At 46.1% G+C, this 16,305-nt stretch overlaps 1 protein-coding gene across 6 annotated transcripts in view; it reads right to left on the bottom strand.

Annotated features, from left to right (window-relative positions):
• Positions 1 to 16,305, bottom strand: part of uvssa (UV-stimulated scaffold protein A) — a 141,984-nt gene that overhangs the window by 35,381 nt on the left and 90,298 nt on the right. Inside the window, exon 12 of one of the 6 annotated variants that reach the window (XM_068029601.1) lies at positions 15,951 to 16,025. The exons of the other annotated variants lie outside the window; for them this stretch is intronic. Within the exon in view, the coding sequence (XP_067885702.1) occupies positions 15,984 to 16,025 (42 nt within the window). The 3' untranslated portion in view covers positions 15,951 to 15,983. Of the gene's footprint in view, positions 1 to 15,950; positions 16,026 to 16,305 lie in introns of those variants that run through there. 6 annotated transcript variants of the gene reach the window in all.

Raw genomic sequence — 16,305 nt, 5'->3', positions numbered from 1 at the left:
CTGTGGAACATACAGCGAGTTGAACATTTGAGTGTGCTGTCTGACTAAGCACTAAAACAACCAGTTGCTTTGTAGTAGCAATTGCTAGAGCTAGGAGAATGGTAGGATGCTGACCCAGAGAGAGTGTATCAATCACCCAGCAGAGTGAGCATACTCATCTGAAGGAACAACACCAGAAATTAACTAGGGGTTCCTATTTCAACAAGGAGTGGATAGAGATGGTTCAAAGAGGGAAATGAAAATGGAGTGGGTCCTATACATAATCAGGGTAATCCAGATGGGCTAACGTCCTTTACTTTTTGACTGATATTTGTTCAGTCCTTTGGCCTGTTCTTACCAATTCAAACAGGAGCTAAAATTTTGATAACATTTTTCCTTCCACTTTAACATTAAGATCTTAAGCAAGCCATACTCAAGATAAGTTTATGTACAGATTTAAATGTTGAATTCTTCAAGGGATATCGAGTGTAAACCACTGCTGCAAAACGGTAGTATCAAATGCATTATCATGTGCAAGTAAGTGACTTTAGGAATATTCTTTGAAGTAGGGCTCCAGCAGGAATATGTGGAGAAAGTTCTTTCCTCTAGCAAAACAAAACACTTTTCATGAACATTTTCTAAGCTTGCTGAAGCAGTAAATAACTTGAAATATTGTTTTCTATAGTGCATGCTTCACCTACTGCTACAATATCTCAAATACTTGCTATAACAGTGGAATTCCAACAGATTCTCATCCGCAGTCATTATCTAGAAATATAAATCCAACTACTATATTTCTTGGCAAACTAGTTATACAAGCCAATCAAGTATAAACACGACTGACTACGGAGAGGTAAAATAAACTGTCTAGCACTCGACCACTGCTTCTGATACCCATTAGTAATTCACAGCTTATAACAATGTTGGTCTGCCAGTCCAGATGCTAAGAAACACTCATGAATATTTATACAGCAGTTATCATAATAGCTTCCTTCTCGGATAAAAAAGATCTTTTCACTCAAGATGTCCTTTATCCCATTCCAGATTTGGAAGATCTTTCATGGTTGTAGCAATTGCAGAACTATTCAGGAGTTAATACCTCCCAAATATGTTATCTTCTGTCATGCAAACCACTGATTGTGAAAAATACCAGCCAGTTATGTTCAGATTTCATAGTCTCAAATTTTGTACAAAACTTTTTTCCATCCTGTTAATGCAACATATGGTCAAATCTTATTCAAATAGCTTGATACATTTCAGTTATTATTCGTTTCAAATCTTCATGAAGATACAGGAGGATTACAGTATTGAACTGCAAGAGATCTCACGAAAGACCAATTCTTCTTTTATATCCAGATATACATGTACTGTAATTTTGAAAAATGCAGCCGAGTAAAATAATTTAATAACTTGAAACCTGGAATTGTCAGATCTTCCTTATCCTTTTAATAAAAGTATTCAGTTTGCAAAGATGACAACCTATCAAAGATTTTAAGAAACTTTTGCGATCAATATATATATGACATTATTGTGTCACCCCTATGTCCTTGCTATATATAGAAAATGGCTGGGGGGGTGGGGGAGGAATCTATCAATTGTTTTCCCAGGAAAATCACGGGTTAGTCATATCTTCTTTGGCCTCCTTATCTCGAGAGACAATGGGTAAGCGCCTGGAGGTGGTGTGTGGAGCAGCGCCTGGAATGGCTATAAAGGCCAATTCTAGAGTGACAGGCTCTTCCACAGGTGCTCCAGAAAAATTTGTTTGTCGGGGCTGTTACACAGTTGGCTCTCCCCTTGCGCTTTTGTCTTTTTTCCTGCCAACTGCTAAGTCTCTTCGACTCGCCACACTTTAGCCCCGCCTTTATGGCTGCCCGCCAGCTCTGGCTAACGCTGGCAACTGACTCCCACGACTTGTGATCAATGTCACAGGACTTCATGTCACGTTTGCAGACGTCTTTAAAGCGGAGACATGGACGGCCAGTGGGTCTGATACCAGTGGCGAGCTCGCTGTACAATGTGTCCTTGGGGATCCTGCCATCTTCCATGCGGCTCACATGGCCAAGCCATCTCAAGCGCCGCTGGCTCAGTAGTGTGTATAAGCTGGGGATGTTGGCCGCCTCGAGGACTTTGGTGTTGGAGATACAGTCCTGCCACCTGATGCCAAGTATTCTCTGGAGGCAGCGAAGATGGAATGAATTGAGACGTCACTCTTGGCTGACATATGTTGTCCAGGCCTCGCTGCCATAGAGCAAGGTACTGAGGACACAGGCTTGATACACTCGGATTTTTGTGTTCCGTGTCAGTGCTCCATTTTCCCACACTCTCTTGGTCAGTCTGGACATAGCAGTGGAAGGCTTTCCCATGCGCTTGTTGATTTCTGCATCTAGAGACAGGTTACTGGTGATAGTTGAGCCTAGGTAGGTGAACTCTTGAACCACTTCCAGAGCGTGGTCGCCAATATTGATGGATGGAGCATTTCTGACGTCCTGCCCCATGATGTTCGATTTCTTGAGGCTGATGGTTAGGCCAAATTCATTGCAGGCAGCCGCAAACCTGTCGATGAGACTCTGCAGGCACTCTTCAGTATGAGATGTTAAAGCAGCATCGTCAGCAAAGAGGAGTTCCCTGATGAGGACTTTCCATACTTTGGACTTCGCTCTTAGACGGGCAAGGTTGAACAACCTGCCCCCTGATCTTGTGTGGAGGAAAATTCCTTCTTCAGAAGACTTGAACGCATGTGAAAGCAGCAGGGAGAAGAAAATCCCAAAAAGTGTGGGTGCGAGAACACAGCCCTGTTTCACGCCACTCAGGATAGGAAAGGGGTCTGATGAGGTGCCGCCATGTTGAATTGTGCCTTTCATATCGTCATGGAATGAGGTGATGATACTTGGTAGCTTTGGTGGACATCCAATCTTTTCTAGTCGTCTGAAGACACCACGTCTGCTGATGAGGTCAAAGGCTTTGGTGAGATCAATGAAAACAATGTAGAGGGGCATCTGTTGTTCACGGTATTTCTCCTGTATCTGACGAAGGAAGAACAGCAGGTCAACGGTCGATCTCTCTGCACGAAAGCCACACTGTGCCTCAGGGTAGGCGCGCTCGGCCAGCTTCTGGAGCCTGTTTAGAGCGACTCGAGCAAAGACTTTCCCCACTATGCTGAGCAGGGAGATTCCACGGTAGTTGTTGCAGTCACCACGGTCACCTTCGTTTGCGGGTTAGTCATAACACAAGACATTAAGCAAAAAGCAAAGTCAAATGACTAATATTTCCTGATGGCTTGTATAACAGATAGCATCAGTGCAAGATAACTTGTTATAATTTAGCAAGTAAAGAAATGTTAAAAAGACAATATCTATTTTATACAGAATTAGCACACAAACAAGCCATTAAGCCCAACCAGTCCATGACAACATATATGTTACACTCAAGCCTCCCCCCCATCCTTTCTCATTTAATTCTAATAGCAAAATTCTCTATTCCTTCCTCTCTCATTGCTTATCTAACTTTCCCTTAAATGCATCTATACTATTCGTCTCAACTACTCCCTACGATAATGAGTTCCACAATCTCACTACTCCCTGAATACGAACATAAGAACATAAGAAATAGGAGCAGGCGTAGGTCATTCGGCCCTTCAGCCTGCCTCGCCATTCAATAAGATCATGGCTGATCTGCCCTAGACCTCAACTCCTCTTTCGTGCCAGCTTCTCATAGCCCTCAACTCCCCGATATTTCAAAAATCTATCTCCCTCCTCTTTTAATACTTTCACTGATCTAGCCTCCATAACTCTCTGGGGTAGAGAATTCCAGACATTCACTACCCTCTGAGAGAAGAAATTCCTTCGCATCTCAGTTTTAAATGAGTGTCCCCTTATTCTGTAACTATGTTCCCTAGTTCTAGATTCCCCCACTAGTGGAAACATCTTCTCAACACCTACCCTGTCAAGCCCCCTCAGAATCTTGTACGTTTCAATAAGATCACCCCTCATTCTTCTAAACTTTATGGAGAAAGAGCTAACCTGTTTAGCCGTTCTTGATAAGTCAACTCCTCCATCCCAGGATATCAGCCTAGTGAATCTCTTTTAAACTGCCTCCAATGCCAGTATATCATTTTTAAAATACAGGGACCAAACCTGTACACAGTACTCCAGGTGCGGCCTCACCAACACCCTGTACAGTTGTAACAAGACTTCCCTATTATTAAACTCCAACCCCCTATCAATGAAGGCCAAAATTCCATTTGCCTTTTTAATTACTTGCTGCATCTGCACGCTAACTTTTTGTGTTTCATGCACAAGAACATCCAGATCCCTCTGTGCTGCACTTTTTGGAGTCTCCCTCCATTTAAATAATAGTCTGCCTTTTGATTCTTCCTACCGAAGTGCATGACCTCACACTTTCCTACATTAGACTCCATCTGCCAAGTTTTTGCCCATTCACTCAACCTATCTATATCCCCTTGCAGATTCCTTATGTCCTCATCACAACATGCCTTCCCACCTATTTTTGTATCGTCAGCAAATTTGGATATATTACACTCTGCCCCCTCCAAGTCATTAGTGTAGATAGTAAATAATTGAGGCCCTAGGACTGATCCTTGTGGCACTCCACTAGTTACGTCTTTCTAACCTGAAAAAGACCCATTAATGCCGACTCTCAGCCTTCTGTGAGTTAACCAATCCTCAATCCATGCTAATACATTACCTCCAATACTGTGAGCTCCTATCTTGTGTAATAATCTTTTATGTGGCACCTTATCAAATAAAGAAGTTTCTTCTGAATTTCCTATTTGATTTCTTGGTGACTATCTTATTCTGATGGCCTCTAGTTTTGATTTTTCCCACAAGTGGAAACACTCTCTCTCTGGTTACTGTTTCAAAACCTTTCACAATTTTCAACAACTCTTAGGTCACCCCTCAGCCTTCCCTTCTCAAGAGAAAAAAGACCCAGCCCGTTCATCCTTTCCTGATGAAGATCAGTTATATATGGTTAAGACGGACAGATGGAGCCAAATGACCTTGGTACATGTAGCATAGAACGAAAGATTCATAGTCAGAAGGAAGCCATTCATTCCACGGTGTCTATGCTCTAATGTAGTAATTCCCATTCTTCCGCCCTACAGCCCTATATCTTAATTAGTTTCAAATATTTATTCACTTTTCCCTTAAAAGATACCATGGTCCATACCTAGATCACTCTCTGCTCCAACAACCCTTTGCATAAAGAAATTCCTCCATACCCCTCTCTTCATCACTAATCAGAGGAATAGTTCTTTATTCACCAAGTCAAAACACTCCACAATTTTAAAAATCTCTATTTAAAAAAGACTTGCATTTATATGTTGCCTTTAATGACCTCAGGATACTCAAAACCAATGAAGTACTTTTGGAGTGTAGTTGTAGTTGCAATAAGGGAAACACTACAGCCAATCAGCACACAGCAAGGTCCCACAAACAGCAAAGTGTAATGGCCAGATAATGATATTAGTGATATTGGGTGAAGGATAAATATTGGACAGGACACCGGGGAGCTCCCCTTCTCTTCTTTTTGTGGGACTAACTTAAGAGCAGACCACCTTAAGAAGCTGCAAGTGAAGGTTACCAGAGGAAGTGATGTCATGTCACACATGACCAGGGAGTTGTGGGTGTAGCCTGACACAGTAACATGCGTGTTGGCTCCTGCAGTAGTTATATATGTTCTAGTTAAGTTACAATAAAAATCCACATTTTCTTCAGATGTTATTTGCAGTCCTGTGAATTTGACAATAGTTCACATACCAAAGGAACAAGTAATATTATACTTTAAAATAGTGTCATAGGATCTTTTACATTCATCTGAGGGGGCAAATGGGGCCTCAGTTTAATGTCTCATCCTTAAGAAAGTCTCTCCAACAATGCAATATTCCTTTAGTGTTGCACTGGAGCGTCAACAACAACAACAACTTGTAATTATATAGCATCTTTAATGTATTAAAACACCCCAAGACAATTCACATGATCATTAAAAAGCAAAATTAGACATCAAGGTACATAAGGCTATGTTATAGAATCATAAGAATGGTTACAGAATGAGGCCATTCAGCCCATTGTGTCCGTTCTGGCTCTCTGCAAGAGCACCTCAGCTCGTCCCACTCCCCCAACTTTCCCCTGTAGCTTTGCAAATTTTTGCTCTTCAGATAATTAACCACTTCACCTTTGAAAGCCATGATTGAATCTCCACTCTCAGGCAGTGCTTTCCAGATCCTAACCACTCTGCATAAAAAAGTTATTCCTCAAGTCACCTGTGCCAATCTTTTGCCAATCACCTTAAATTGGTGTCCTCTGGTTCCAGACTCTTCCGCCAATAGGAATAGTTTCTCCCTATCTACTCTGTCCAGACCCATGATTTTGAACACCTCTATCAAATCTCCTCACAACCTTCTCCTTCTCTGAGGAAAACAGTCCCAACTTCTCCAATCCATCCACATAACTGAAGTCTACCATCCCCAGAACCATTCTCGTAAATCTTTTCTGCACCCTCTTCAATGCCTTCACATCCATCCTAAAGTGTAGTGCCCAGAACGGAACACAATCCTTCAGTTGAGTCCAAACCAGTGTTTTATAAAAGTTCACCAAAACTTCCTTGTTTTTGCACTCTATGGGCTGAATTTAGTCAACCCCTCGTGGGTCGCACAGTGGTCCTGGAAAAGGGTGCTATCACCGCTTGTCACGTATGCAGTTGGCTGACCATGATCATGTGCTGGCTGGCCCACATGAACGCAGCAGGCAAGGAACCCGTCCCATTGGAGGATGGCAGTGGGTGACAAGACACCAATGATATCATCAGAGGAGATGAACGCAAGTGCTTGCATCATATTTAAAGCACTGCCAGCCCTGCTTAAACTGCTGTTTCACTGACTGACTTTCACCTCGGTGGGTAACCTCTCAACTTTAGAATCAGGGTCACCAGCTGGTGACAGCACCACACAGGCGCCCAAGCAGCTGGCTGAGACTGTGACAGCCGAAGCCACCAACATTCAGAGGACTGTGAATGGCCAGGCCCATGCTGAGCACCCAGCTGATGACGAGCCTCTGGTGTCAACAGCACAGGGCATGCTGGAGTTGCAGAGAGAGGTAAGGCTGTAAGGCGGAGCTGCCAGAGGCCATATGCAGCCATGAAAGGACGATGGAGGAGTCTACCTATGCTATGAGCGCTGCCATGGCTCAGGCGTGTGAGCACATAGCTTCCTCCATTGAGAAGCTGGTGACCCTTATGGAGAGCCAGATCCTACAAAATGTGCACAGACTTGCACACCATTGCCTTGGCCAGGGGTTTAATTCAGCAGTGGCAAGGCGAGAACAGGACGGGGCGCTTGGAGTCTTCTTCAGGTCCTTGTCCAGCTCTGGTCAGCAGGGAGGTTTAAGTGAGCCACGAAAGGGAGGAGGAGAGGCTGACCTCCATAGCTGGGGGCTCCCCTCAGAGCATTCTGAGTGCAGACAGCAGCTCCTCAGCCCCTCTGCCAGTGAGCCCAGCTCCAGTAGCTGCGATGCCCGAGGATAGTCCTGGGCATGTACAGGAAAGCCCCAGGCAGCCAAAGTCATCCCAGGCCAAGGGCAGCCTGCCTCCAGTCCCAGCTGCTATTGCAAGGTTCACACTTCGTAGAAACACTCGTAAACCTATTAAGTAAAGCACCAAGACACACTTGGGGTTTCACGGGTAGTTGACATTTGTCATTTGTATTGTGTTATAAAGTTCTATCGTTATTACAGTTCACATTCGTTGTTGAAAAATGCTTATCCTCACGTGCCTTAATTGTGAGATTCTGCCTTCACCCTTCCTCCCTCATTGGCAGAGCACGTGGTTAAGCTGGGTGCTAGGCATACAATCCAAACAGAAAGGAGGCAACAGACTGGATACATTGGGATAACTCTTTGCTGAGTTCACTGAGAGGTCATCATGGTGGCTGAAAGCCAGTAGAATTTCTCTTGCCTTCCTTGCCAGTTACTCAATGTGCCTGGCCTCCAGTGCAAGGAGTTCAAGATCCAGTGCTGCCTGCTCATTAGCCTCCTCCACATCCCTCTTGTTGATTGAGGACTGGCGAACAATCATGTCCTCTTCATGCAAGGCTTCCCCCCACCTCTGCAGTGCTAGATTGTGCAGAAAACAGCAGACCGCCAAGATACGCGAGACCGTCATGGGGGCATACTGCAGGGCCCCACTGAGTTGATCGAAGCACCAGAATCTCACTTTCAGCAGCCTAATGGCTTGCTCGATGGTCACTCAGGTAGAGCCGTGGCAAGTGTTGCACCTCTTCTCTGCTGCAGTGTGAGGATTCCTTACAGCCGTCAGTGGCCACGTCTTCAACCCTTGTCCCCGAGAATCCATCCCTGAAGGCAAGCAAGGGGCCTGAAAAGCTGTGGCACCTAGGACTATCAAAGTATGTAGACGTCATGGCTGCTTTCTGGGAAGTGGGTACACACCTGCAGAAAACACTATTGGCGGTCGCAGACCAGTTGAAATTTGATGGAATGGAAGCCCTTCCTGTTGGTGAAGGCGGTTGGTTGGTCCATTGGAACCTTGATGGCCACATGCGTGCAGTCTATCACACCTTTAACCTACAGGAATCCAGCGATGGCCCTGAAGCTGATGGGGGCACTCTCCGCCTGATTGTCAGGGTCGGTCCAGTAGCATGCATAGTCGCCAGCCCTCTTGAACAGGGCCTTGGTCACCTCCTTGATAGAGTGGTGGGCTGCTGCCTGTGAGACTCCACACATGTCATCGGTGGATCCCTGGAAAAATCCAGACGTGTAAATGTTGAGTGCCACGGTGATCTTCAGGGCCACTGGAATGGGGTGACCATCGAATCCCATAGGTCGCAACTCATCCTGCAGCGTGGCACGTAAGTGGGTGGCAGCCTCCATGGAGAGCCACAGTCTTGGCTTTCACTGCTGCTCAGGCATTTGAAGTTGGCTGTGTCGAGTCTGGTACACTCTCTGACGTAGGTGGGCCCTTCTTGGCATGGCCGGCTGCTGTCGCTCTCGTCATGGAGCTTCACAGGCATGTGCAACTGCCTCCTGGCCCACCCTCTGACAGATGCACACATGTCATCGGTGGATCCCTGGAAAAATTATCCAGTCTTCTGGCACCACGCCTGATCTGAGGAGGATTGGAAGATTATGGCCAGTGCCTCTGCAATTTCCCCCCTTACTTCCCTCATTCCTGTTGCTGATGGCTTGCTTCAGTTCCACTACCTTTCAACAGTTGGGGATCCAAATGCATGTGAGCCCACACCTGTCGTTCACTTAATTCCAAGCCCCCCATTGAATTGCGATCAATTGGATGCTAATGTATGACAATGACCTGTTCAACAATACAAATAGCAGTCACATTGCGTCGGGGCGGCAAGGCTGCCTTGGAGCTTTCCTGCCGCTGACCAAATCCAGAACCAACGTCACAACATCGTTCTTCCAGGTGGGCACATCCATCGCTAGTCTCTAGCTGCCGATGCCTCCATTCCCACTCCTAATGACCTCATTAAATTCCACCTTATGTCTCTATTTATAAAGCCCAGGATCCCATAGGTCCTATTAACCACTTTCTCAACCTGCCATGCCACCTTCAATGATTTGTGCACATAAACCCCCAGGTCCCTCTGCTCCTGCATCCGCTTTAGAATTATATTCTTTATTTTAATATTTCCTTTCCTCATTCATCCGACCAAACTATATCACTTCAGACTGCTCTGCATTAAATTTCATCTGCCACACGTCTGCCCATTCCACCAGCTTGTCTATGTCCCCTATGATCCCAGCCCGTAATTGCTGGGCTTATACTTACACCCTTTTTTGATTAAGGGTGTAACATTTGCAATTCTCCAGTCTTCTGGCACCACGCCTGTATCTGAGGAGGATTGGAAGATTATGGCCAGTGCCTCTGCAATTTCCCCCCTTACTTCCCTCAGCATCCTTGGATGCATCTGATCTGATCCTGGTGACTTATCAATTTTAAATACAGCCAGCCTATCTATTACCTCCTCTTTATCAATTTTTAGCCTATCCAGAGTCTCAATTAATGCTTCTTTCACTATGACTTTGGCAGCACCTTCTTCCTTGGTAAAGAGAGATGCGAAGTACGCATTTAGTATCTTAGCCATGCCCCCTGCCTCCACGCGTAAATCCCCTTTCTGCTCCCTAATTGGTTCTACTCTTCCTTATACCATCTTTTCACTATTTATATGCCTATCGAAGACTTCTGGATTCCCTTTTATGTTGGCTGCCAGTTTCTTCTCATACTCTGACTTTGCTGCTCTTATTTCTTCTCTCGCTTTCCCTCTGAACTTTCTATATTTAGCCTGGTTCTCACTTGTATTATCAACCTACTATCTGTCATACGCATACTTTTTCTGCTTCACCTTACTCGCTATCTCTTTCATCATCCAGGGAGCTCTGGCTTTGCTTGCCCTAGCTTTCCCCCTTGTGGGAATGTTCCTCAACTGTACCCAAACTATCTCTTCTTTAAAGGTAGCCCATTGTTCAAGTATAATTTTACTTGCCAACCTTTGACTCCAATTTACCAGGGCCAGATCTGTTCTCACCCCATTTAAAGTGGCCCTCACACAATTAATTATTGTTACTCTGGATTGCTCTTTGCCCTTTTCCATAGCTAACCGAAACCTTATGTTACTATGATCACTGTCCCCTAAACATTTCTCAACTGACATTTGATCCACTTGACCCACCTCACTCCTCAGAACCAGACCAGCAATGCCTCCTTTCTCATTGTACTGGAAACATTATTTATTTATTTAGAGATACAGTACTGAAACAGGCCCTTCGGTCCACCGAGTCTGTGCCGACCAACAACCACCCATTTATACATTAACCCCATATTTCCTACCACATCCCCACCATTCTCCGACCACCTACCTATACTAGGGGCAATTTAAAATGGCCAATTTACCTATCAACCTGCAAGTCTTTGGCTGTGGGAGGAAACCGGAGCACCCGGCAGAAACCCAAGCGGTCACAGGGAGAACTTGCAAACTCCACACAGGCAGTACCCAGAACTGAACCCGGGTCACTGGAGCTGTGAGGCTGCGGTGCTAACCACTGCGCCACCTTGCCGCCCACATAGTGTAATGAGCTCTTTTTATGTTGTCTGATGCAACATAAATGAGATGCATGGAGTCCAGTTTGCTGAAGCTCAAACAGGTTTATTACAGCTAAACTATTATATACAGCAGGGTAGGCGGTGGCGTAGTAGGGTAGGCGGTGGCATAGTGGGATTATCACTGGACTAGTAATCCAGAGACCCAGAGTATTTCTCTGGGGACATGGGTTTGAATCCCACCACAGCAGAAAGTAGAATTTGAATTTAATTAATAAATCTGGAATTAAACCCTAGTCTAATGATGGCCATGAAACCATTGTCGATTGTTGTAAAAACCCATCTTGTTCACTAATGTCCTTTAGGGAAGGAAATCTGCTGTCTTTACCTGGTCTGGCCTACATGTGACTCCAGACCCACAGCAATGTGGTTAACTCTTACATGCCCTCTGAAATGGTCTAGCAAGCCACTCAGTTGTACCTAACCGCTACAAAGTCAATAAAAAGGAATGAAACTGGACGGACCACCCGGCATCGACCGAGACACCGTAAACGACAACGGCAAACCCAGCCCTGTCGACCCTGCAAAGTCCTCCTTACTAACATCTGGGGGCTTGTGCTAAGGTTGGGAGAGCTGTCCCACAGACTAGTCAAGCCACAGCCTGACAGTCATACTCACTGAATCATACCTTACAGACAATATCCCAGACACTGCCATCACCATCCCCAGGTATGTCCCGCCCCACCGGCAGGACAGATCCACTAGAGGTGGCGGGACAGTGGTATACAGGAGGGAGGGAGTTGCCCTGGGAGTCCTCAATATCGACTCCGGACCCCATGAGGTCCGGGGCGGTACAGTGGCGCAGTGGTTAGCACTGCAGCCTCTCAGCTCCAGCGACCCGGGTTCGATTCTGGGTACTGCCTGTGCGGAGTTTGCAAGTTCTCCCTGTGACCGCGTGGGTTTTCGCCGGGTGCTCCGCTTTCCTCCCACATGCCAAAGACTTGCAGGTTGATAGGTAAATTGGCCATTATAAATTGCCCCTAGTGTAGGTAGGTGAAAGGGAATATGGGATTACTGCAGGGTTAGTATAAATGGGTGGTTGTTGGTCGGCACAGACCCAGTGGGCCGAAGGGCCTCTTTCAGTGCTGTATCTCTAAATAAAATAAATAAAAATAAATAAGTCTCATGGCATCGGGTCAAACATGGGCAAGGTAACCTCCTACTGATTACCACCTACCGCCCTCCCTCAGCTGATGACTCAAAACTCCACCATGTTGAACACCACTTGGAGGAAACACTGAGGGTGGCAAGGGCACAAAATGTATTCTGGGTGGGGGACTTCAATGTCCATCACCAAGACTGGCTCGGTAGCACCACTACTGACCGAGCTGGCCGAGTCCTAAAGGACCGAGCTGCAAGACTGGGTCTGCGGCAGGTAGTGGGGGAACCAACACGTGGGAAAAACATACTTGACCTCGTCCTCACCAATCTGCCTGCTGCAGATGCTTCTGTCCGCCGCAGATGCTTCTGTCCATGACTGTATTGGTAGGAGTGACCACCGCACAGTCCTTGTGGAGACGAAGTCCTGCCTTCACACTGAGGATACCGTCTGTCATGTTGTGTGGCACTATCACCGTGCTAAATGGGATAGATTTCGAACAGATCTAGCAATGCAAAACTGGGCATCCATGAGGCGCTGTGGGCCATCAGCATCATCAGAATTGTACTCAACCACAATCGGTAACCTGGCATATCCCCCACTCTACCATTACCATCAAGCCAGGAGGCCAACCCTGGTTCAATGAAGAGTGCAGGAGGGCATGCCAGGAGCAGCACAAGGCATAACTCAAAATGAGGTGTCAACCTGGTGAAGCTACAACACAGGGCTATCTGCATGCCAAACTGCGTAAGCAGCATGCGATAGACAGAGTTAAGCGATCCCATAACCAACGGATCAGATCTAAGCTCTGCAGTCCTGCCACATCCAGCTGTGAATGGTGGTGGACAATTAAACAACTAACTGGAGGAGGTGGCTCCACAAATATCCCCATCCTCAATGATGGGGGAGCCCAGCACATCAGTGCGAAAGCCAAGGCTGAAGCATTTGCAACAATCTTCAGCCAGAAGTGCCGAGTTGAAGATCCATCTCGGCCTCCTCCTGAAGTCCCCAGCATCACAGATGCCAGACTTCAGCCAATTCGATTCACACCGCGTGATATCAAGAAACGATTGAAGGCACTGGATACTGCAAAAGCTATGGGCCCTGACAATATTCCGGCAATAGTAGTGAAGACCTGTGCTCCAGAACTTGCTGTGCCCCTAGCCAAGCTGTTCCAGTACAGCTACAACACAGGCATCTGCAATGTGGAAAATTGCCCAGGTATCACCTGTACACAAAAAGCAGGACAAGTCCAACCCGGCCAATTACCGCCCCATCAGCCTACTCTCGATCATCAGTAAAGTGATGGAAGGTGTCATCAACAGTGCCATCAAGCGGTACTTGCTTAGCAATAACCTGCTCAGTGACTCACAGTTTGGATTCCGTCAGGGCCACTCAGCTCCTGACCTCATTACAGCCTTGTCCAAACATGGACAAAAAATCTGAACTCAAAGAGGTGAGGTGAGAGTGACTGCCCTTGACATCAAGGCAGCATTTGACAGAGTATAGCATCAAAGAGCCCTAGCAAAACTGAGGTCAACGGGAATTAGGGGGAAAACCCTCCGCTGGCTGGAGGCATACCTAGCGCAAAGGAAGATGGTTGTGGTTGTTGGAGGTCAATCATCTGAGCTCCAGGCCATCACTGCAGGCGTTCCTCAGGGTAGTGTCCTAGGCCCAACCATCTTCAGCTGCTTCATCAATGACCTTCCTTCAATCATAAGGTCAGAAGCGGGGATGTTCGCTGATGATTGCACAATGTTCAGCACCATTCATGACTCCTCAGATACTGAATCAGTCTGCGTAGAAATGCAGCAAGACCTGGACAATATCCAGGCTTGGGCTGATAAGTGGCAAGTAACATTTGCACCACACAAGTGCCAGGCAATGACCATCTCCAACAAGAGAGAATCTAACCATCTCCCCTTGACATTCAACAGCATTACCACAGCTGAATCCACCACCATTAACATCCCAGGGGCTACCATTGACCAGAAACTGAACTGGAGTAGCCATATAAATACTGTGGCCAGAAGAGCAGGTCAGAGACTAGGAATCCTGAGGCGAGTAACTCACCTCCTGACTCCCCAAAACCTGTCCACCATCTACAAGGCACAAGTCAGGAGTGTGATGGAATACTCTCCACTTGCCTGGATGGGTGCAGCTCCAACAACACTCAAGAAGCTCGACATCATCCAGGACAAAGCAGCCCGCTTGATTGGCACCCCATCTACAAACATTCACTCCCTCCACCACTGACGCACAGTGGCAGCAGTGTGTACCATCTACAAAATGCACTGCAGCAATGCACCAAGGCTCCTTAGACAGCACCTTCCAAATCGCGACCTCTACCAACTAGAAGGACAAGGGCAGCAAATACATGGGAACACCACCACCTGCAAGTTCCCCTCCAAGTCACACACCATCCTGACTTGGAACTATATCACTGTTGCTGGGTCAAAATCCTGGAACTCCCTTTCTAACAGCACTGTGGGTATACCTACCACAAATGGACTGCAGCGGTTCAAGAAGGCAGCTCACCACCACCTTCTCAAGGGCAATTAGGGATGGGCAATAAATGCTGGCCTGGCCAGCGTCACCCACATCCCATGAATGAATTAAAAAAAAGTACAGAGCAAACTATTTACAGAACCTTCCTCTAGGTGTTCTATTTGCAAAGTGACTCTGGCTTGTAGTCACATGACTGCATCCTGGTACTTTGCCCATTAGTATAGTAAGATCTTAAAGGGACATCACTCTTTAAGGCATACAACACAAACTGATGGAAAAAATTCTCTTGAACACACTTAAACTCTTCTCCCTCTCTGCCCTTTGTACCATTACTATCCTAGTCGATATTAGGGCAGATGGCCAACAGCTTGGTGAAAGAGGTAGGTTTTAAGAAGCGTCTTAAAGGAAGAAAGATAGAGAGATGGAAAGGTTTGGGGAGAGAATTCCACAGCTTAGGGCTCTGACTCTAAGGCAAAGGTGCTACCCACTGAACCATAGTCAAAACATAAATACTTGCATCGGAACGGAGGTATCTTGGAGGAAGTTTTTTTTTTATTTGTTCATTGGATGGGAGTGTCGCTGGCAAAGTCAGCATTTATTGCCCCCCCCCCCCCCCCCTAATTAGAGAGTCATAGAGTCATTTACGGCACAAAAGGAGGCCATTCGGCCCATCAAGTCTATGTCAGCTCTCCACGGAGCTACGCAGTCAGCCTCACTCCCCGGCTTGATGCCCGTAGCCCTGCAAGTCTATTTCTCTCAAGCGGTCATCCAACTTCCTCTTGAAGTTATTGATCGTCTCCGCTTCCACCATCCTCGTGGGCAGCGAATTCCAGGTCATTACTACCCGCTGCGAAAAAAAATGCTTCCTCATATTCCCCCTGCATCTTTTGCCCTTGTCCTTGAGAAGAGGGTGGTGAGTTGCCTTCTTGAACCACATCAACTGCAGAAGTTCCAATGGAAATATTCCCAATATGTCAATACTCTCCTCATAGCTATCGTGTGCAATGCTTGGCGTCATCCTGCTAGATTTGTAACTTCTGTAAGATCTCTATGGCTTTAATGTCTTTTCTTTAACGAGGCATCAAAAACTGCACATAGTAACAGTGACCTCCCTATTGCCTTGGACCTCCAATGCTCTTTGTTCCTACTATTAAAATCCACTTTTCCAAAAAACAAAGATTACAATGTAGGTAACCCCACTTTCTTCTTGATTCCATTTTCTCCACTTACTTCTAGGATTCTGATCTAGTAGTCACCTCAAGAGGATAAAAGTGGACTTTTGTGCTTTATTTCCCTGTAACAAAAAATGTGTCTCTTTTTAAGAGTTGGTTGGAACAATCCAGGACTAGATAGGGGGAGTCATGAACTTTGAACAGAGTTGCCAACTGTCTTACCCATTTTGGTTAGATACTGGGTTGAAAGTGTGACTCAAGGTTGAGGTAATAATAATCAACCAGGAAGTCACTGTTGCAAAGATACAAAAACAAATTTAACATGGCTTGTTGACTAAATACCCTTATAGCATTGATTGCTCTGACGTGTAATAATGAGTTGTAGGTTAGGCTTCGAAGTAT

Source organism: Heterodontus francisci, chromosome 1 (genome assembly GCF_036365525.1).
Source record: "Heterodontus francisci isolate sHetFra1 chromosome 1, sHetFra1.hap1, whole genome shotgun sequence".
NCBI classification, from domain to species: domain Eukaryota; kingdom Metazoa; phylum Chordata; class Chondrichthyes; order Heterodontiformes; family Heterodontidae; genus Heterodontus; species Heterodontus francisci.
This window is presented reverse-complemented; position numbering and strand designations above follow the sequence as displayed.